Source organism: Schistocerca cancellata, chromosome 5 (assembly GCF_023864275.1).
Source record: "Schistocerca cancellata isolate TAMUIC-IGC-003103 chromosome 5, iqSchCanc2.1, whole genome shotgun sequence".
Taxonomy (NCBI): Eukaryota; Metazoa; Arthropoda; class Insecta; order Orthoptera; family Acrididae; genus Schistocerca; species Schistocerca cancellata.
The window spans coordinates 28,560,645-28,583,816 of NC_064630.1; the positions used below are offsets into that span (position 1 = coordinate 28,560,645).

The 23,172-nt window shown below is 39.3% G+C and overlaps 1 protein-coding gene across 2 annotated transcripts in view; it reads right to left on the reverse strand.

The window, feature by feature from the left end:
• Positions 1-626: 626 nt before the first annotated feature.
• Positions 627-23,172, reverse strand: part of LOC126187676 (uncharacterized) — a 165,415-nt gene continuing 142,869 nt past the window's right edge. For both annotated transcript variants that reach the window (XM_049928909.1, XM_049928910.1), the window contains one exon: positions 627-1,412. In XM_049928909.1, the coding sequence (XP_049784866.1) occupies positions 1,038-1,412 (375 nt within the window). In that variant the 3' untranslated portion in view covers positions 627-1,037. The remainder of the gene's footprint in view (positions 1,413-23,172) is intronic.

Genomic DNA, 23,172 nt, shown 5'->3' on the forward strand with positions numbered 1-23,172 from the left:
ACAAAAGCGCTGGCAGGTCGATAGACACACAAATAAACACAAACATACACACAAAACTCTAGCTTTCGCAACCAACGGTTGCCTCGTCAGGAAAGAGGGAAGGAGAAGGAAAGACAAAAGGATTGGGTTTTAAGGGAGAGGGTAAGGAGTCATTCCAATCCCGGGAGCGGAAAGACTTACCTTAGGGGGAAAAAAGGACAGGTTTACACTCGCGCACACACACACATATCCATCCACACACACACAGACACAAGCAGACATTTGTAAAGGCCTTTACAAATGTCTGCTTGTGTCTGTGTGTGTGTGGATGGATATGTGTGTGTGTGCGCGAGTGTAAACCTGTCCTTTTTTCCCCCTAAGGTAAGTCTTTCCGCTCCCGGGATTGGAATGACTCCTTACCCTCTCCCTTAAAACCCAATCCTTTTGTCTTTCCTTCTCCTTCCCTCTTTCCTGACGAGGCAACCGTTGGTTGCAAAAGCTAGAGTTTTGTGTGTATGTTTGTGTTTATTTGTGTGTCTATCGACCTGCCAGCGCTTTTGTTGGGTAAGTCTCATCATCTTTCTTTTTAAATATATTTTTCCCACGTGGAATGTTTCCCTCTATTATATTCATATTAATGGTTTAGATTCAGTTGTCGCAAATACTTATCTCTTAATACCAGTAAGCAGCAGCATAATTTGTAAGTGTTATGATATTTTCATAACAAATGTAAGCTAAAGTCTATTATAGCAATTACGTATCACAGTATGCTTATTCTGAAGGCACCAGACACCTCACTGGAAGACGAAACTTTAAAAAAATGATATTTACTCTATAATATATATCTATGATAAAATGAAGGATAGGAATGTAAAATAAGTCTAAATGAATGATACACTGGGTAGATATCTTGGATGGCATGGACCCAAGCTATTTGGGGAAAGGTGTGTGAAGAAAAGGCAGGGCAAAGACAACTACTGTCAGTAAATATGTATGTGAAGAAAGGTAGATGGCTGTGGACAGGACATGTGATGTTTAAGGAAAATAAAACACCTCCACTATTGCACAATATAATCCTTATAACCTCTGATGGCTTTCAGCTGCTTCTTAAGCTGCCTCACAAAGTCAGAAGGCTGTACTAAGACAGAAACCTCTTTTCCGACAGCATTCAGACGGTCACGAACTTCTCCGTCCTTGAAGAACAGGTTTAAGGGTCGACCATTTATCTCCGTGAGAGTCCATGTGGTGAGTGACAGTCCATCACACGTTGGTGCTCGAGGAGCCAAACCGGCCCGAGCTGCTGGAGAGTTAGCTACAACATCACGTACTTCAGCTGTATTGCCTTCCTGCAGCACACCTAAACTCTGTCCGTCTGCCTCTCGATGAATGGCAAACACACGTCCAAATGGTACACGACGAATAACGAGCTCCACCTATGGTTAAAAAACAAAATTACACCAAATGTAAAGGAGAAACCAATTTTCTTTAATGACATCACTAAAAAAGAACATCTAAAACTCAAATCTTTACAGAAGCTACTTTTTAGAATGCAACACTTCATACGTACAATTGATTTTATACTCAACCTCTTCTGCTGGATCAAAACTGGGTCACCATTACAAAATTGAACAATAGTGCAATAATGACGTTACCTTTTCGATACACCTTTCTTACATCATACAAAAATGACAGATGTAGCAATGCGAGAAAGTCAATAGATTTTATCAAAATTAAGATTGATTTCTCCTACTGACAAGGCAGAATCAACATTTTAATTCCAAAAGTAAAGATATAATGAGTTTAGCATCAAGTCGACAACAAATCATTAGAGAATGAAATACGAACTCTAGTTAAGGAAGGGTGGGGACAGAAATTAATATTTTCTTTTCAAAGGAAAAATCCTGGCATTTGCCTTACGTGATTTAGGGAAATCATGAAAAGCTAGATCTGAATGGCCGGAAGGAGATTTAAACCCTCTTTCTACCGAATGCTAGTTCCATATGCAGTGGTCAGCATACCGAGTAAGGGATGGCAACAGAAAATATGCCTGTATTTTGAACTATAAGAGCAAACAGGGCATTAAACATGATAAAAATGAGGTAAAGTTATCTTCTGAGACTTCTATTTAGCTAGAGTAAAACGGAGAGCTACATGAACTTCACCAATTCTGTAGAAATAACCCACTATGCAAAATATCACAGAATGAGTGGGTATGACATTAAATGGATTTTCTTTCAGTGCTTGACAGCACAAGGCAAATCTATTAAATGGGGAACACTTTCCTGCTGTACTGCAAATAACATTTATTTGATCTCGAATTGGCTTTTGGCTTATTGGTTCGTTGTCAGATGAATGTAACAACCACAGAAAAAATTATGTGTGACTTATTTAGACAGGTGTCAATCCACGAGGTCTTAACATGTGTTATAATACTGTTCCTCCTTCTAGTTAGCAGTTTTCAACATATTCCTTTTCTCAATGATTTTGCAGAGAAGCACCAAATTTCTTATCTAATTCTCAGCACTCATCTATAATATCATATTTGGAGCACGTTCTTTACTGTTTTCCTTAACCCACCATTCACTTCTTCCCAAGAACATTCTCCAAGTGGTACAGTCTCAGAAAACCCTGTATCAAATTAAAACCTATGTTTGATACTTATCAGATTCTTTTGGGAAGGAATGCTATTGTTAACTGAACTAGTTTGCTTTATATTTCCTTCTTGCTTTGCTAGTCATAGATTATTTTGCTTTAGAGATAGTAGAAGCCCTTAATTTCATTTAATCCACAGTCCCCAATTTTGATGTTTCGTTTGTCATTAATCTCATTTCTGCTACACTTCATTACTTTCATCATTGTTTGGATTATTCTCAATCAAAATTCTGTGTTCAGAAGAGAGTTCATTCCCTTCAACAGGTCCTCCAGTTCTTATTAGTCACTGATACCCTCTCAGCTTGAATTTTATTCCCACTTCTGAATGCCTCACTGCCTCTCTCTGACATTTAGGTTAAAACAATAGTGAACAAAAAAATGTATCCCTGTCTCATGCTCTTTTTAATCCCAGTGCTTCTATCTCAGTCTTTCATTCTTCTATAAGAATGAAAGACTGAGATAGAAGTGCTGGTTGATTCTTGTGCTTGTGGTTCTTGTACATCTGTCATTCCCTCTATTGCATAAAATTTTTCCAAGGATTCCAAACATCTTTCACTGATTTACATATATAATCATTTTTCATAGGTCAGCAAATACAACCAAGAGGTCTCAATTTTTCTTAAGTTTTGCTACCACTATCAAGTGTGATGTTAGCTCTGTCTCCCTGGCACCTTTCCATTTCCTACAGTCAAACTGATCAGCATCTAAAAGAGCCTCACTTTTCTTTTCCACTTCTCCCCATATTATTCCGACCAGCAGCTTGGAGGCATGAGCTGTCAACTGATTTGATAATTCTTAAATTTATCTGCTCTATCTATCTTTGTAACTGTGTCACCAATATTCTTCAGGAAGACCGATACTGTGCATTCAGTATCTTAGATTCTACATACTAACTATACGCCTCTACATTTAAATTCTCTGATATTTATTCTGGTTTCTCTATATGTTGAACAAGCCCTTCCAATGACCCTTTCCTATTTGGTTCCTATACTTTTTTTCTATAGCCATTTCACTTTAGCTTTCTTGCACTTCTTTCTGATTTCATTTCTAAGTGACACATCTTGATGCATTCCATTTTTGCCATTAAAAAGGAGTTTTTCTGTTACACACCATTCTTTTAGTGTTTCTTATACCTATATTTGTCTTCAATTTTATTATTACTGTTTTTCAAGATGCCAATTTCTTCAGAACTGAACTACCACAATATCTAAAGCACCAGAAAACTGTAAACACACATCAAGATTCTTCAACATTTCAGTATTACACTTTCTTGTGAAATGATTCTCTCGGGCGATTTTCTTCAACTTCCCAAATCTTTATCATCACCAAACTTTGATCTGAGTCAATATCTGCTCTTGGGTATGTCTTACAATCAGATCCCTGATTTCAAAATTTCATCTTGCTATTATGTAATTCAGTTGATAACATCCATTGTCTCCTGGCCTTTTCCAAGCAAACATTATTCTCTTGTGATTCTTGAAAAAGGTGCTTGCTATTACTGGTTAAAATTCATGCAGAACTCATACATGAAGTCTTCTCTCTCTCTCTCTCTCTCTCTCCCTCTCTTTCTTCATGAATAGAGACATACAAAAGATGCCTGTTCATGTAGCAATTCCGAGAAACGATGCTCGTTTCTTCAGTTACACTGCACATCACTACCACTGCTTTAGGGGACTGCAGTACAGTAGTTGGTCTTGAACAGTGTGCAGGAAACACAAAAACTTAAAATCTCTTCATGTGAGTTCAGATTTATTTTATTACAATTATCATTTCTCCATATCTAGGTAAGAGTCAACAAAATACTTTTGTATTCAGAGAAGAAAGTTGGTGCTTCAAATTTCGTGAAAAGATCCCATAACAACAAAAACTGCCTTTGATTTAATGACTGCTACCCCAGCTCATCTATCACATCCGTGACACTCTCTACCCTGTTTTATAATAGTACAAGAGTGGTTTGAAAAGTTGCTGGAACGGAATAGAAAAAAGGTACTTACATCACTGAAACTTTTTTTATTATTCAATGTAGTCTCCTTGCAGATTAATGCACTTGGCCCAACGATGTACCAGTGCCTTGTTCCCATCTCAAAAATTAGTTTCCTCCAGGCCTGCAAAATAGTTGTCAACTCCGGCTATCAGTTCTTCATCTGAAGAGAATCTTTGTTCACCAAGAAAAATTTTCAGTTTTTGGAAGAGATGGAAGTCTGACAGAGCCATATCAGATGAACACAGTGGGTATGGCAACAATTCATATCTTAGTTCGTGTAATTTTGCCGTGGCAACGGCATGTGTGCGGGTGTGCGTTGTCTTGATGGAAGATGACTTTCTTCCTTGGTAAACCTTGCCTTTTTTCACATATATTTTGTAGAAATTTGTCCAGGAGGTTAGCATAGTATTCTCCAGTAATTGTTTGCCCAGTGTGGAAATAATCTACAAACAGAATCCCCTTCGCATCCCAGAACACTGATGCCATGACCTTTGCCGCCAAAGGAATTGTCTTTGCTTTCTTTGGAGGCGAAGAATTAGCATGTTCTTTGCAAGTGCTTTGACTGTTGTTTTGTCTCTGGGGTATAGTAGCGCACCCAGGTTTTTCATCTCTGGCCACAAACCAGTGCAAAAAATCTTGTTCTTTTCTCCTAAAAAGGGTCAATAATTGTTCTGATGTGTCCATTCTCATGTGTTTTTGATCCAGCGTCAAGAGTTGGCACCCATCATGCTGATAATTTATTCATTTCTAATTCTTCAGTTACAATGTGATACACCCTTTCAGATGACATCTGGCAAGTGTGAGCAATTTCACATACTTTCAATTGGTGATCCTCCTTGACCATTTTGTACTCTTTTATAATGATTTCTGAAGTAGTGACACATCTTGACCAACCACTGCACAGATCATCATCTAAGCTATCCCAACCAAATTTAAATTCATTTGTCCACTTGGCAACAGTTGAATATGAAGGAGCAGAATCCGCAGCATATTCTGGAAATCGGCATGAATGTCCTCTGCTTTCATACCTTTTATTATCAAGCACTTAATCACTGCTCGAATCTCAATTTTTTCCATCCTCACAAATCACTACATGGGAACAACAACAGAGCCACATCCCCGCCACAGTTCTCCTCCAAGAGCACTGAAGTGGCACTTGTTTACAGGCAACAGTCCAATGAATATCATGTGAACAACTCATTGCGCTAGCACTGACCTCTCCTGGTGATTCCGAGAACTTTTCAAATCACCCTCATACATAATGAGGTGACCTCCTTTGAACTTTCTGGTAACGATCCAATACTGCACAGAAATACTCTAGCAGAGGATGGGGAAATTCAGCATAGGCTTCCTCTTTAGTGTATTTGTTGCATCATCTCAGTGTTCTGCCAGTAAAACACAATCTATGGTTCACGTTACTAAAGATATTATCTATGTGATCATTTCAATTTAAGCTGTTTGTAATTGGAAACCCTAGGTATTTAGCTGAAATTACAAAATTTACATTTGTGCAATTCATTGTGTAACTCAGATTTAACACATTCCTTTTAGTACTCATGTGGATGACTTCAATCTTTTTATTATTTAGGGTCAATTGCCACATTTTACATCACATTGATACATTGTCTAAAATCATTTTGGAATTGGCTTTGATCTAGTGGTGATTTTACTAGATGCAGGGTGTATACATAGACAAGGAAGAAAAATTCCCGGATTTTTCCCGGAATTCCCGGTTAAAAATAAACTTTCTCCTGGGTGAAAACAAGCTTTTTCCGTGTTAAGTGACAGTATATTTTCCCTTATCAATCCTTTGAATGGTTAAGGTTTTATACACGGGCGTAGAATTTCCTGGCACTTTAGAAAACGAAACTCAGGGAAAAAGACGCGTTTTGGAAATATCTTTTATGTGCACCAAAGTGTACGTTGCGTATTTTTGTATTACATATTGGAATTCCACCAAACACCGCATGTTACTTTCCGAATCATTGACATCGAGATTGCGATGCGTTTCTGTAAGCCAGTCATAGCTCATGTCATGTGATCTCGGCAGCCGATGACAGCGGATATTCAGAGCATTGGACACGTGATGTATTCAGCCAACAGCAACATCCCTATTACGTAGCACGAACACACAAACAGGAAAAGTTAATAGTTTAAATTAATATACATAGTGTTGCTACAAGAAAACCAAAGCTTTCACATATAATATTGGTCTCTAAGATTAATAAGCTGCAAGAGAATCTATGATTTTGCATATAAAGTTGGTCTTTTTTGTGCGTGTTACACTTTCAGAATCACACAAAATTGTAAAATTTTTAATAATGACAAATGTCTGATCTTCAGGTTTCAAAATTCTTCTAAACGGCTCGTGATCAAAGAGCTGATTTTTAAATGAGAGTCAAACGCTCTGTGATTTATAGTTCAACTTACATAAAAGGGTATTTATTTTGAAAGTAACGCTTTTCAAACCACCATTCGCAATATTTTCCCGCAGCCTGTTAGAAATAGGTTCGTTTCAGCAGTTGCCAGAGAGCGCAGATAACAGGCGTCACCGTGCTTCCACAGCTACCATGACGCAGGACGACCGTACATACATACGTATAAAACATTGACAGATCATACATTATGTCATAAACGAAACAAGACATCAGAGGATACTCCAAGAGCATTGGAATTTCGTGAACCATAACTAAAATGTGCACATTTAAAGTGCATACTTAAAGTGCACATTCGTACATCCAGATTCCCAATCAAGTAGACCCCGACCTGATACTAAGCATTTCAGTGTGGTTTTCTGGATGTACGACGGCTATCCACAAAGTACATTACGTTTTGGAATTAAAAATAAATAAAGTATTGGAAATTTTTTTATTATATACAGATGAAAGCCACACTTAAATACTACTTTTCTACATAGTTGCCATTTAAATTAAGGCACTTATCGTAGTGATGGACGAGCTCGGAAATTCCTTCGTCGTAAAATTCGGCCGCCTGCGCCTTCAACCACGTAATGACTTTTAGGACAGAAAAGGTGTGATTTTTGTGGATTTCCTGGAAAGAGGCACTACAATAAACTCTCAAAGGTATTGCCAAACTCTGCACAACCTCAGAAGAGCAATACAAAACAAGTGCAGGCGAAAGTTGGGCTCAAAGATCTTGCTGATTCACGACAACGGACGGGCACACACGGCAAATGCCACTCGTGAAGTTCTCGAATCTTTTAAGTGGGAGTTGTTTCCTCATCCGCTGTACAGTCCCGACCTGGCACCAAGCGACTTCCACTTATTCCCAGCAATGAAGAAGTGGTTGGCTATGCAGCGTTTTGATGACGACGCACAGCTTCAAGAAGAGGTAACCATGTGGTTGAAGGCGCAGGCGGCCGAATTTTACGACGAAGGAATTTCCAAGCTCGTCCATCGCTATGAGAAGTGCCTTAATTTAAATGGTAACTATGTAGAAAAGTAGTATTTAAGTGTGGCTTTCATCTGTATATAATAAAAAAAAATTTCCAATACTTTATTTATTTTTAATTCCAAAACGTAATGTACTTTGTGGATAGCCCTCGTAAATTTTCTTGGAGCACCAGTACTGTATTATATCATGTTTGGTTCTTTATTATGGCATAATGCCATACGTGCTAGAAAATGAAAACGTGCACTTGAAACGCAGCGAACAGTTGACACTAGCCAGTACTGTGGAATTAAAAATTTCGTTTCAAATAAATTGACTGCCTCTGCGGAAAAGGTTAATAAAAATCAAATTTCTTTAGCAAACAGACACAAATAACTTCATTGTTCTGCAAGGAGATTAATGCTTGACAGTCAGAAAGGTGGAAATAAAATCAAATCTGAAACTAATGACTTATTTTAGCCTTCCGTAATTATGTGAATGAATTTTAATTCACTCGATAGGTCCCGGCCATTTGACGTGAGAGTAAACAGCAAAATCGCTAAACGTAAACATGTGTCACGTGAAGACTATCCACTATAACTCAGACTGCTCTGCGCATCAGCCTCGGATCTATGATATTTTCGAACCGGGTCAATACTAAAAACATCGAATTTTCAAAAATATGTTCATCTTGTAGCGCACATCTTTCTGAAAAGTCTAAAACATAAAACATATGTCTTCGAGGAAATGTAAGACATGTTTTTTGGTCTTAAGTGTGCCAAAGTGCAGTTCCACGCCTCTTCATAAAGCACTCTTCTATTGCACGTCACTGTATTTCGATCTGTGGAATTGAAACGTGTATATTTTGTACTGGATGTCATCAAACTATATTCACGACAGTGGAAGTTGAAATGTCCTGTGGTGCCTCTCCTGCTCCCTGTCAGCCGGTTTGACAGCTTGCCCCTCTTAAAAAAAATCTCGCAATTAATAGAGGCTGGGATTATTTGTAATCGTGAGAACAAGAACTCTTCAGAAAATCTGCACTCTTTATTGCCTATTAACTAATAAATTGCTGTTTTGTGTGACATAAAATTAAATATAGGATACATAAAACCAATAAAGAAATGAGACAAGCAAGAAAGTACACATTTCTTCAATCCTTAGCTCCTAGCATTTTTTTCTCTCTAATCTTGCTACAGCTTTACATGGCATGCTTTTTGTGGTGTCACCGTCAGACACCACACTTGCTAGGTGGTAGCTTAAATCGGCCACGGTCCATTAGTACGTGTCGGACCCGCGTGTCGCCACTGTCAGCACTTGCAGACCTAGCGCCACCACATGGCAGGTCTAGAAAGACGGACTAGCACTCGCCCCAGTTGTACGGACGACATTGCTAGCGACTAGACGTACGAAGCCTTCCTCTCATTTGCCGAGAGACAGTTAGAATAGCCTTCAGCTAAGTCCATAGCTACGACCTAGCAAGGCGCAGTTAACCATATCTGGAGAGAGTCTTACTTGTATTCACCATAAACGATGTATACCAAAAGGATGGATTAAAGTTAAGTATTCCCAAAGCAACGTACTTTTCTTATTAGCATTCATTGAGCATCCTGTTTCAGACTTCACGATATTCTGGGTGAGCTGATAGCGTGCCTATTCGGCCCTTCTAAATAACACTGTGTCGGCACTTCTGTCGACACATAACACTTTCCTTTCTGCGAAAGAATCTATTACCTCATTAAAGCTCGTCAAACGATTCACTACATGAAAAATCGAAATGTCGTTATCTAATACTGAAAAAGCTGTTAACACTGGTGTGGTTTGTCGATCTGATTACGTCTATTTTGTCAGTGTCTTCTAGACAAAACAAAAGAGGCCTTTCTAATATTGGAGTAATTTTATAAGACACGCCAAATAAACGAGACTGTTTTGGCACAAATGACCATTTTTATAACACGACATAATATAATTCACGAAGTGCCAATATCAGATGCCTATTAGGCCTACTACAAGCAAAAAGCTTTATGTTAGAAAATAGTTTCACATTTCATTCATACGCATCAGATTCTCAAACATGAGATCGAAAAGTAGTATTACGAAATTTTTCTATAAACTTGGAATCGTCTTATTCTTCCATAATTTGTGCGATTTCCCTGTTTCTTCTCCTTCCTCGTTCTAACAAACAATCTTGTCATCACCAATTCTGCAATTATTCCTACCATTGTCAAAATTTGTTCGCCGATTAATTTCACTAACCCTGCCAGAATCACAGGTTTAGTTATCCCGCGATTGTTTTCCAGTTAGGCGTTGTGGGGTGGCGGGTGGAATAATTAGTAGAATAAATATTTTGTATTTATGCTGTTGTTTGCTGTTCTCAACACTGGCTCTCTAACTACAATATTGGCAACCAGAAAGTGATTAGCAAAACATGAAGCCTGTAATTAGAATTCCTAGTGCCCACTTCATCTGAGAAATACATTTATAGCTACAGCTTATAGCTCTGAGGAATTAGGAGATCGTCTGGGATTCATAATCAAAAACCATTTTCTCTAAAATGTTTACTATATTCTGAAAGTCACAGACCATCTCCTAATTCCTCAGACCTATAAGCTGTAGCTATAAATGTATTTCTCAGATGAAGTGGACACTAGGAATTCTAATTACAGGCTTCACATTTTGCTAATCACTTTCTGGTTGCCAATATTGTAGTTAGAGAGCCAGTGTTGAGAATGGCAAACAACAGCATAAATACAAAATATTTATTCTACTAATTATTCCACCCGCCGCCCCACATATGGTGCATCGGCCGGGAAAGAAACTGAGTAAAAGTGAAAGTGATTTTTAAATATTTGGATTCGGGAGTGAAATGCGACATGCAACTGAGTAATAGAACAGTGATAGTGTTATGTGTGCATGTGGACGATGCAATTGGATTAACAACGCATCTGGATTGACGGAGCTGGCACCGAGTCTGGCGGCACTGCCGGCATCGCGAGAAGTCAGTTCCGCCTCACCGCAGTCATCCGCCGGAGCAACCGGAGCCACGCCTGCAGTTGTGGGACACACAGCAGCCGTCGAAGTGCCGTCTGCAGTTCAACGCGCCGCGTTGCATCAGTAATCCTGGTACGCCGTGCCGGCAACGCCATATGTCGTGCAGAAGGAACTAAGTTAAGTGAAAAGCTGTTAAAAATTTTACTAACCTGCACTAAAAGACTGTCGGCGATGGAACCGCCAGAAGAAACTGAGGTTAAACTTAAATCAGAACCTATGTCTGTTGAGGGAACTGTAAATCCAGACAACGGTTCAAGTGTAAATATGCATGAAAATAGTAATGTTAAAGTGAAATATGAAGTATTGTCTCCTGACAGTAGTGTGAAAAGGGGCATTGATTCAATAATAGAGACCCCTGTAGTAAAGCAGAAATTAGAAAATGTTAATTTATTGGATGATAGTTTATCTGATGAGTTAAAAACGAAACAGTCATCAGAGGTGGTAGAGTTTAAAAAGGATAAGTTAGATATGACTGATCGATCAGAAGTTTCATTTAGTTTTGATGATTCTGGTATTGGAGCTAGTTTTTTGTCACCTGAGTGTGATAAAAAACCAGCTAGTGAGCAACCCAAAGATACTGGGGTTATTGATTTAAATGTTATATTACAAGCAATAGCTACCAGTAATGCTAAAATGACAGCTGAATTAAAGTATGAGATTGTCGCCAGCCAAACTAATTTTAATGAACGGTTTGAGGCAATGGACAATAAATTAGAATCCAATAAAGCTGAATTAAAGCCTGAAATAACTGAGGTCAAAAGCAGTAATGCTGAATTAAAATATGAGATAGTGGCCAGCCAAACTAATTTAAATAAACGATTGGAGGTAATGGACAATACCTTCAAGGCTGGTTGCAATAAGTTGAAAGAGGATCTGGACAGTTTGAATTATAACATTGATTACAATCGTGAGGATATTAAGAAAAAGGTTGCTCAACAGTTATCTGAGATGTATAAAACAGTAAAATATGAAGTTGCTGAGGTTCGCAAAGACTTCCAACTGGGAGATGCGAAGCTGGAGCACAAGTTAACAGAAAAGATCGAGGCGGAATCTAAACTGTGCTCAGATAGGTTTAAAGATGTTAATATAAAAGTAAACATATGTCAAGCAGAAGTAGACTCAATCAAAACTGATACTACTCATATTGTGCAAAGAGTAGATAATGTTGAAATGAGAGTAGAAAATATTAGTACTAACATTGCTAACACTGAGAGTAAAGTAGCTTCAGTAACTTCTGGTAATGGTAGTATGCAACAAGTTGTACCTGCAAACGCCGCTTTTATTGGGTGTCGGCAGTTCTTGCGGTTCGATCCAGATAAAAATATCCACCCGCTAGATTTCTGGAACGATTTTGAAGATGTGATTCCACCAACTTGGTCTGAACAAGAGAAAATCTCATTTATTAGAAGCCATTTAGCAGGTGACACAATGTGTTGGTCAGCTGATGTTATGTTGACGTGTAAAACATTAGCGGAATTTAAAACGGATTTCATTAATGAGTATTGGTCTAGCAATAAGCAAAATGAAGTGTTGAGAGAATTTTGGAGTGGAAAACGCTTCAATGCAGGCAAGGGATCTATTAAAGAGTTTGCTAGGTCATGGATCTCACGTTTGTCACATTTGGCCAAAAAGCTAAAACCTGAAATGATAGTACTAGGTCTTGAAGCCAAACTTCCATGGTATTGGCAAACTAGAATTATATCTGCCCCTAGAGACTATCTGGATCGTTTAATTGAATATTTGGAATGTGTAGAGCGTGTGGCTGCCAATGAGGAGCAAGCACGTAATAACAGAAATGGTAATAACACTAGTAGTAATTTTAAGAACGAGCGGAATGGCAATGTAAACATCAGAACAGTAGGTGTTCGCCACCCTAAGAGAGGTAGGAATTGGAGAAATAATTATCAGAACCAACAATGGCATCCAAATGATAGTAATATTGTTCCGAACAAAATTATGCAGGTAAACAACAGTGCGGAAAGCAATGCTGTGCCAGTTAACTATTATGGAAATAAAGATAACAGTAGTAGGCCAAGGCAGGAAAACTAGTTCCCGTCTATGAGGACACTGGCGCTCACCAGGCGGTTACTTTTCCTAAGCCAGTAATTACAGTAATTGGTAAGGCAGATCAGAATACTCAGACTGAACATGTGGATGAGGGGTCGGTAGCATCTAAGGATACTGCAGAAATATTAGATCACTCACAGTATTTGATAGATACTGTGTTAGAGACGTCGATGTAGATGAAGATGAAATAGGAGATGTGATATTGCGAGAAGAGTTTGACAGAGCACTGAATGACCTGAGTCGAAACAAGGCCCCTGGAGTAGACAATATTCCATTAGAACTACTGACAACCTTGGGAGAGCCGGTCCTGACAAAACTCTACCATCTGGTGAGCAAGATGTATGAGACAGGCGAAGTACCCTCAGACTTCAAGAAGAATATAATAATCCCAATCCCAAAGAAAGCAGGTGTTGACAGATGTGAAAATTACCGAACTATCAGTTTAATAAGTCACAGCTGCAAAATACTAACGTGAATTCTTTACAGACGAATGGAAAAACAGATAGAAGCCGATCTCGGGGAAGATCAGTTTGGATTCCGTAGAAATGTTGGAACACGTGAGGCAATACTGACCATACGACTTATCTTAGAAGAAAGATTAAGGAAAGGCAAACCTACGTTTCTAGCATTTGTAGACTTAGAGAAAGCTTTTGACAATGTTGATTGGAATAGTCTCTTTCAAATTCTGAAGGTGGCAGGGGTAAAATACAGAGAGCGAAAGGCTTTTTACAATTTGTACAGAAAGCAGATGGCAGTTATAAGAGTCGAGGGGCATGAAAGGGAAGCAGTGGTTGGGAAGGGAGTGAGACAGGGTTGTAGCCTATCCCCGATGTTATTCAATCTGTATATTGAGCAAGCAATAAAGGAAACAAAAGAAAAGTTCGGAGTAGGTATTAAAATCCATGGAGAAGAAATAAAAACTTTGAGGTTCGCCGATGACATTGTAATTCTGTCAGAGACAGCAAAGAACTTGGAAGAGCAGTTGAACGGAATGGACAGTGTCTTGAAAGGAGGGTATAAGATGAACATCAACAAAAGCAAAACGAGGATAATGGAATGTAGTCGAATTAAGTCGGGTGATGCTGAGGGAACTAGATTAGGAAATGACACACTTAAAGTAGTAAAGGAGTTTTGCTATTTGCGGAGCAAAATAACTGATGATGGTCAAAGTAGAGAGGATATAAAATGTAGACTGGCAATGGCAAGGAAAGCGTTTCTTAAGAAGAGAAATTTGTTAACATTGAGTATTGATTTAAGTGTCAGGAAGTTGTTTCTCAAAGTATTTGTATGGAGTGTAGCCATGTATGGAAGTGAAACGTGGACGATAAATAGCTTAGACAAGAAGAGAATAGAAGCTTTCGAAATATGGTGCTACAGAAGAAAGCTGAAGATTAGATGGGTTGATCACATAACTAATGAGGAGGTATTGAATAGAATTGGGGAGAAGAGGAGCTTGTGGCACAACTAGACTAGAAGAAGGAATCGGTTGGTAGGACATGTTCTGAGACATTGAGTATTGGAGGGCAGTGTGGCGGGTAAAAATCGTAGAGGGATACCAAGAGACGAATACACTAAGCAGATTCAGAAGGATGTTGGTTGCAGTAGGTACTGGGAGATGAAGAAGCTTGCACAGGATAGAGTAGCATGGAGAGCTGCATCAAACCAGTCTCAGGACTGAAGACCACAACAACAACAACCGTGTTAGAGACGCTTTCTAAGTGGGAAGAGAAAGAGAAGGCGCAGCAGTGTAACGGTAGGGAAGAGCTACAAAATACTGAATTGTCAGGTGAAGAAGCAGAAGAAATTCAAGCTTATATTTACGATGAGGATGATGTGCTCTTATCTAAAGTGCCTGTGCAGGATGTTGATACTGTACTAATAGATTTAGGACAGGAGGTAAGTGAGAATGTAGAGGATAGCCTGTTGGGGGTCAGTGAACCCAGTAGCTGTGACCAGTTGTCACTTGAGAAGGAACCCGACGATAATAGTGAAAGTGGTTTAGCTGCAACTAGTGTTATGTCCGGTCTGGAGGCGCAGAATCGCTCAGACTACAGTAATTTGGGTCATGTTCAGCAAACTAAATGTAATGAAGTCGTGCGGTGTTTCGATTTGAAATTAATAGACCGACTGGAAAGGCAGCTGAAAATGTAATTCAGGAAACCCCTACACACTTTGACCTAAATGTAATGAAGACAGATGTCGATCACTTTAGTTGGAGAAAAATCCAAAAGGAACTATTGGATAAGTTTGAGGAGCCACCTGTACAAACTAGAATAAGCCACCCTATAATAATAGTGAATATGTTGGGTATCAATGTACGTTGTCTCTTAGACAGTGGAAGTGAGGTGAGTGCGATATCTCAGTCCTCCTTTGATGCATTACCTGGTAAAGACAAGCTTACAGTGATGAGGGTATCAGGACTAAGAATAATTGGTGCTACTGGCAAGGTGTCAAAAACGGTAAAACAAGAAGCTTTGCTGCCCTTTGATATTAATGGTAATTTAATTGATCATCCATGCTTAATTGTAAACAATCTCAGTATTGAGGTTTTAATTGGCATAGATTTCTTGTCGAAATATCAGAGTGTTGTTGACTTTGAAAGAAGCCAGTTAAAATTGGTCTTGCCGATAACCGGAGTGATTACGGTACCTTTTATTGATAAACATGTAGTAACTAATGATGAAACTTGGGAGCTGCCTATACGAGTTCTGAAAAATAGGAGATATTGGGACGAAGGTGTTAATCTTCGTAAAAGTAAGCTAAACATAGAAGAACAAGCAATTATTTTGGACAAAATAGAAGCTAAATTGCAGGAAATCAATAAAATTTCAGCTAATCAGAAGGAAGAACTGAGACAGGTTTTAAAAAGGCATCATAAGGTATTTTCAAATCGACCTGGCGTGGTCAAAGGTTATGAATGTCAATTAACGATGAAACCTGGCCAAGTGTTTTTCAGAAAGCCATACCAAATACATGTAGCTAGGAAGGAGGCGGTTCGAAAGGAGATACAGAGAATGCTAGAGTGGGGTGTGATTGAAAAAGTGGTCAGTGAATACAATAATCCTCTTGTTGTTGTACCAAAAAGAGACGGGAGTGTCAGATTGGTCTTGGACGCTCGTTGGTTGAATGAAATAGTGGTTAGGGAAAGTGACAGACCGCAGAACATGGACGAGTTATTGCAAAAGTTCCGGGGAGTAAAATTCTTAACTTCTATGGACATCACGTGTGGATATTGGAATTAGCCACTGACGGAAAGTTCAAGGAAGTACACAGCTTTCTTGTACGAAGGAGTTTGTTACCAATACCGTGTGGTACCTTTCGTACTTAATATCTCTGTTTGTGCCTTCGTACGTGTGATGTACCATGTTTTAGGACCAGCCTTAAGTAATAAAATAACAGTCTACGTAGATGATCTGTTAATAGCAACTCCTACCTGGGAAGAACACATAGTTTTATTAGAGGAAGTGTTACAGGCTATTGAGAGAAGTGGCATGAAACTAAAGATTGAAAAGACAGAGTGCGTTAAAGAGGAAATAGGTTTCTTGGGATATATGATAAGTGGAAAAGGTATTCTGCCTGACCCAGGCAAGCTAGCAGTCACTGAAAAATTTGAGGCTCCCAGAAACAAGAAGCAGTTGAGATCGATGTTTGGTCTTTTTGGCTTCTATAGGCGTTTTGTTAGTGATCAGGCTTTTAATGTACTCTGTCTTCACCTCCTGCTGAAAAAGAATACCCCTTGGGTTTGGACAGCAGAATGTCAACAGACGTTTGAGGTGCTTAAACAATCTTTAATTAATAGTCCTATTTTACATCATCCTGATTTTGAAAAACCATTCTGTATGTCTGTTGATGCTAGTTGCTATGGTATAGCTGTGGAGATATTCCAAGTAGAAATAGAGAACGAACAAGAAGTGCACAAGACTATAGCTTTCGCAAGTCGATCTTTGCAGGCAGCAGAGAGAAATTATGGCACCTCAGAACTGGAAGCATTGGCAATTGTATTTGGGGTACAGAAATTTGAGCAGTATCTATTAGGTCACAAGATAATTGTTTACAGTGACCATAAGGCGTTGACCTTTTTGAAAACCTGTAAGTTGAGGAATGCTCATTTGGTAAGATGGTCATTGTATCTCCAGCAGTTTGACCTTGAGGTTAGATATATTCAAGGGAAAGATAATTTGGTAGCTGATGGGTTATCTAGAAGTGCGGAGCTCTGTGATGACGTGGGAATTACAGCAACAGACCTACGTGAAGTACGAATGTTTGCATTGCACGAAGTAAAGGAAGAAAGTGCATTAAAGAGGGTGATTAAGAACTTGAGATGTGAGCAGAATGCAGATGACCAGCTGAAATTAGTAAAGAGCTATTTGGGAGGTGCGAACTATCATAAGGTTTTGCAATACTACTGTCTGCATAAAGGTATTCAGTTTAGGAGGAAAAGGTAGGTGTTTCTGAGTGGAAGCTGTGCTTTCCCTTACAACATGTAGACTTACTAATCAACTATGTACACCTGAGGTATGGGCACTATGGTGCAAAGAAGTGCATTGCAAAATTAAAAGAGAAAGTTGTGTTTAACAACATGTACCGTCGTGTTGCCAAGCGTCTAGCATCTTGTGTAGTGTGCCAGAAAGTCCGTGCTGCTAACACCAGAATACAAGGGGATATGCATTCAGTAGAACCAACAGAAACGCTAGAATTACTTGCTTGTGATTTGTTTGGCCCTCTTCCTGCTTAGAGAGGTGGGCGCACCCATGTTTTTGTTGTTGTGGATGGATTTAGTAAATATGTTAAGCTAAAACCAATTAAAAGAGCAAATGCAAAGACATTGGTAGAAAAGTTGGAAAAAGATTTCTTTGTGAACGTTGGCGTTCCGAAGAATTTCCTGTCAGACAATGGGCCTCAATTTACTTCTGATAGATTTAAAGAATGTCTGGATAAGGCCGGAGTGAAACATCTGAAAATATCTGCTTATTTCCCCCCAGGAAATATGAGTGAACGTATTATGAGAGAATTGAATAGGCTTTGCAGGACACCGAGAAGATAGTACGTAATCTTTCTCACCTGTTATTCCTGCCAGTCATTTATTTCCCTTCAGGTAGTCTGAATCTATGGATTTGGCTAGTAATTATAACAATGCTGATCATTCGCAAACCCAATCAACTACACAGTCAGACAGCGATTGGCATTCATCCGTTCGGCTTTACTCCACTCAGCTTATATAGCCCTGACATCTTTTGTTGCAGAAAGTTTATTTCTAGATGTGACGAGGATTCTCCTGACAGAGACATCATGTACACTATGCACACTTTCAAAAATCAACTTATGATTCATTCAGAAATCAACTTAAAATGTGTTCAAAAACCAACAGAGAAGCTTTTCAAAATCATAATAATAATCGATAAACAAATGTACGCTGGATGATAGGCGCTTTAAGAAACAAGTTTTTTTTTTCCTCAAGAATATGAATTTGGCGCCCCCTCTTCCCGGTAGCATGTAACTGCTTGCTGCGACTGCTTGCACAGCCAACAGCCACATTCCTGTAGCCAGGAGTGGGAGAATCTACTGCTCAAACGCGACTCAACTGTGCATGCGCATGAGCCCGCTTGTAACTGCTAAAACGAATTTAATGTAAACAGTTGTGACTTCACGCTCATCGGAGGCAATTTGTTGTTATCAAACATCGCATAGTCTTCCTGATGCCTTTGACACATTTTGATGTTGGCAGACGCTTGCATGAGCACTGTGTGTCATTGTTGTATATGGCGCATTTCCTTTGCAATTAAAGTTATTTTCATTTTTTTCTCTCGTTTATGTTTTATTGTTGAAGTATTACTCCACAGTAGCGGGATACAGTAATATCCTTTGTTAGAGTATCGGTTCTTACCAGGCAAAATTACAAAAATTTAACTGAAAACTAAAACAATGAAAAATTCCCAGAATCATAAAAAATTCCCGGGTTTTTCCCGGTTTTCTCCCGGATGAAAAAATTCCCAGGTTTCTCCCGGATCATATACACCCTGTAGATGGTAAATGACAGCATAATCTGCCAATAACCAAATATGGTTGCTCAGATTGTCACCTAAATAATTTATATAGATTAGGAGCATCATCAGAGAGTCTGTAAAATTCCCTCGGGAATGTCAGATATCATTTCTTTCAATTAATTACTATGAACTGTGAGCCTTATGACAGGAAATCACAAACCCAGTGATACAACTGATACTCCCTAGGCATTCAATTTGATTGCCTAGCCTCAGCAGCCAGAGATTGTCGTCATGTGTACGAGTTGCATTCATTTTAGTTTGTTATCGTGTGTGTGTGTGTTTGACAGTTTTTCTGTTGTGCCTAGCTGCGAGTCAACATCTCTCCTATATGGCAAGTAGCAATATATCCTCTTCATAATATTGTCATTATTCCATCTTGGATTTTCTAATGTTCAATTTGATTAGAAGTTGCTTGTGAGGAATGGTATCAGAAGCTTCCTGGAAATCTAGGAATAAGTAATCAACCTGAGATCCCCTGTCAATAGGGCCCCTTGCTTTGATGGAATAAGGAGCCAGTTGTGTTTCACAGGGGAGATAGCAGCCGAACGGCCCCACACTGGATGCCAAAATATAGCAGTCTAATGTAGGATTGAAAAGTTGAGGAGTTAAACATGAGCAGTTCTGGCTTGTCAGGATGGGTTTGAGTTTTCTTGTGGGCATTATAGGGTCAGAAAATGGTTTGGGAGACGTGGGGAAGTAGTAGACAGACCAGTGGTGGACATATACACAGTCCTATATACAACCATTCAACTTGACACCTCCACGAATATGAAGAGGTGTTTCATTACTCCATTCGGCTACTACAGTTAGTGCAGTGATTTTCCTTTTTCACGTAACACTCCATGATGAGTGACAGGTGTTGTAACAATCAGTGGCACAAAGGGTCACGTTGATTATTCAGTGGAGTGTCGACCTGGTGAGCTAAGTCAGTGACTGTACACAGAAACCGCACAACACTTCATACAGCTGCGGTGTCGGGCAAGGTCAGCCAGCAGCATCTTTTGTATTTATGGCAGGTCACAGTGTGTTCCAGTCGCACGGAAATGGCGTTGACCGAAGACGACCTGCAGATCAAGAACTGGAGAGCAGCAACAGGTGGCTGGCGTGGTGTTGGCTGTCTGGGCTGGTAGACAGGCCGCAGTTGCTGGTTTGCAATTGGATGGCAGCAAAGTTATGGTGATGGTGGTGACTGATATAAACTGGGCGTCACATACCGCTCAGCTGCCCAAAAGATGACGAGCTGGTTTGGCTGTGGTTGAATACTGTTTCTCCCTTCTGTTTACTTTTGTTAGTGTTTCACACCGAATCATCTGGAACATGTTGGTGACCCCCTCACTCCAAATGTCGCAATTGGGTTGCAATACTCCTGTGGACTGTGACACACGTCAGTGGAAAGTGGTCTGTCATCACAGAGCTACTGTGAAACCACTGGCACTCTTCTGCTGGTTCAAAAACCATTTTCATAACTTCATCATTTACAACTTCCTCCATTCTGCAAAGAAAATTTGTCCTTGAATTTTGCTGGTATGAACACCAGTTTATTTATGAATATTTGCAACACATATTTCCACCTCCACTCACGATATCACTTTGTCCTTTGCACAACTTACAATATTGTCTCAACCACTGAGTCCATGTTCCCATTTGCACACTTTTTACTTTAGATCACTTTTGTCCTGTCAGCGGCAAAGTTTTTTCATCTCAGGGAGGGTAATGGGAATCAGGATGGAATTCTCACCTACTTACTTGTTGCATACTAAACTTGAATCTCCCACAAATGCCTACTACTTACATCGTATTCATCTAACAATTTGAACAGAAGTCACTAATAACACCAAGATGTACCTCACATGAACACAAACAATATGACACACCACGCGGGTTTAAAAGAAAGAAAAAAACTCTGACCTGTACACTTATCTTTTTATTAATTTAGATGCATACTATCCTATTAATATCTACAAGTTTACACTAATGACCTGAATTCTACCTCAACCTAGATGGAACAAAACTGACCAATGCAAATTTGTCCACTACCCTACTGCATAGCGATACTGGTCTGTGTGAACACTGCAGGTTGCACACTGTACTTTTACTCCATATTCTTATACCTCAGCAATCGGTAACTTTATTTACTACAGTAGAAGATTCCTGGGAACCTTGCTTTTGTCGCACTTTTAAGACATTGTGACTTGGGAATCTATCCAAAATTTCTTCTTCTTTTCTACATCTACATGGATACTCTACAAATCACATTTAAGTGCCTGGCAGAGGGTTCATCGAACCACCTTCACAATTCTCTGTTATTCCAACCTCGTATAGTGTGCGGAAAGAATTAACACCTATATCTTTCCGTACGAGCTCTGATTTCCCTTATCGTGGTGATCATTCCTCCCTATGTAGGTCGGTGTCAACAAAATATTCTCACATTCAGAGGAGAAAGTTGGTGACTGGAATTTCGTGAGAAGATTTCATCGCAATGAAAAACGCCTTTCTTTTAATGATGTCCAGCCCAAATCCTGTATCATTTCTGTGACACACTCTCCCATATTTTGAGATAATACAAAATGTGCTGCCTTTCTTTGAACTTTTTCGATGTACTCCGTAAGTCCCATCTGGTAAGGATCCCACACTGTGCAGCAGTATTCTAAAAGAGGACAGACAAGCGTAGTGTAGGCAGTCTCCTTAGTAGGTCTGTTACATTTTCTAAGTGCCCTGCCAATAAAACGCAGTCTTTGGTTAGCCTTCCCCATAACATTTTCTGTGCGTTCCTTCCAGTTTAAGTTGTTCTTAATTGTAATAGCTAGGTATTTAGTTGAATTTATGGCTTTTAGGTTTGACTGATTAATCGTGTAACCGAAGTTTAACGAGTTCTTTTTAGCACTCATGTGGATGACCTCACACTTTTCGCTATTCAGTGTCAACTGCCACTTTTCGCACCATTCAGATATCTTTTCTATATTGCTTTGCAGTTTGTTTTGATCTTCTGATGACTTTATTAGTCGATGAACGACAGCATCATCTGCAAACAACCTAAGACGGCTGCTCAGATTGTCTCCCAAATCATTTATATAGATAAGGAACAGCAAAGGGCCTATAAAACTACCTTGGGGAACGCCAGAAATCACTTCTGTTTTACTTGATGACTTTCTATCAATTACTACGAACTGTGACCTCTCTGACAGGAAATCACAAATCCAGTCACAACTGAGACGATATTCCATAAGCACGCAATTTCACTACGAGTCGCTTGTGTGGTACCGTGACAAAAGCCTTCCGCAAATCCAGAAATACAGAATCCATTTGAAATCCCTTGTCAATAGCACTCAACACTTCATGTGAATAAAGGGCTAGTTGTGTTTCACAGGAACGATGTTTTTTAAACCCATGTTGACTGTGTGTCAATAGACCATTTTCTTCAAGGTAATTCACAGTGTTCGAACACAATATATGTTCCAAAATCCTGCTACATATCAACGTTAACAATATGGGCCTGTAATTTAGTGGATTACTCCTACTACCTTTCTTGAATATTGGTGTGACCTGTGCAACTTTCCAGTCTTTGGGTATGGATCTTTCAGCGAGCGAACGGTTGTCTATACTCCAAAAGGAACCTAATTGGTATACAGTCTGGACCAGAAGACTTCCTTTCATTAAGTGATTTAAGTTGCTTCACTACTCCGAGGATATTTCCTTCTACGTTACTCATGTTGGCAGCTGTTCTCGATTCGAATTCTAGAACATTTACTTCGTTTTCTTTCATGAAGGCATTTCAGAACACTGTGTTTAGTTACTCTGCTTTGACAGCACTGTCTTCGATAGTATCTCCACTGCTTTTGCGCAGAGAAGGCATTGATTGTTTCTTGCCGCTAACGTACTTCACATACAACCAGAATCTCTTTGGATTGGACTAATGACCTCAGCAGTTGAGTCCTATAGTGCTCAGAGCCAGTCTCTTTGGATTTTCTGACAGGTTTCGAGACAAAGTTTCGTTGTGGAAACTGT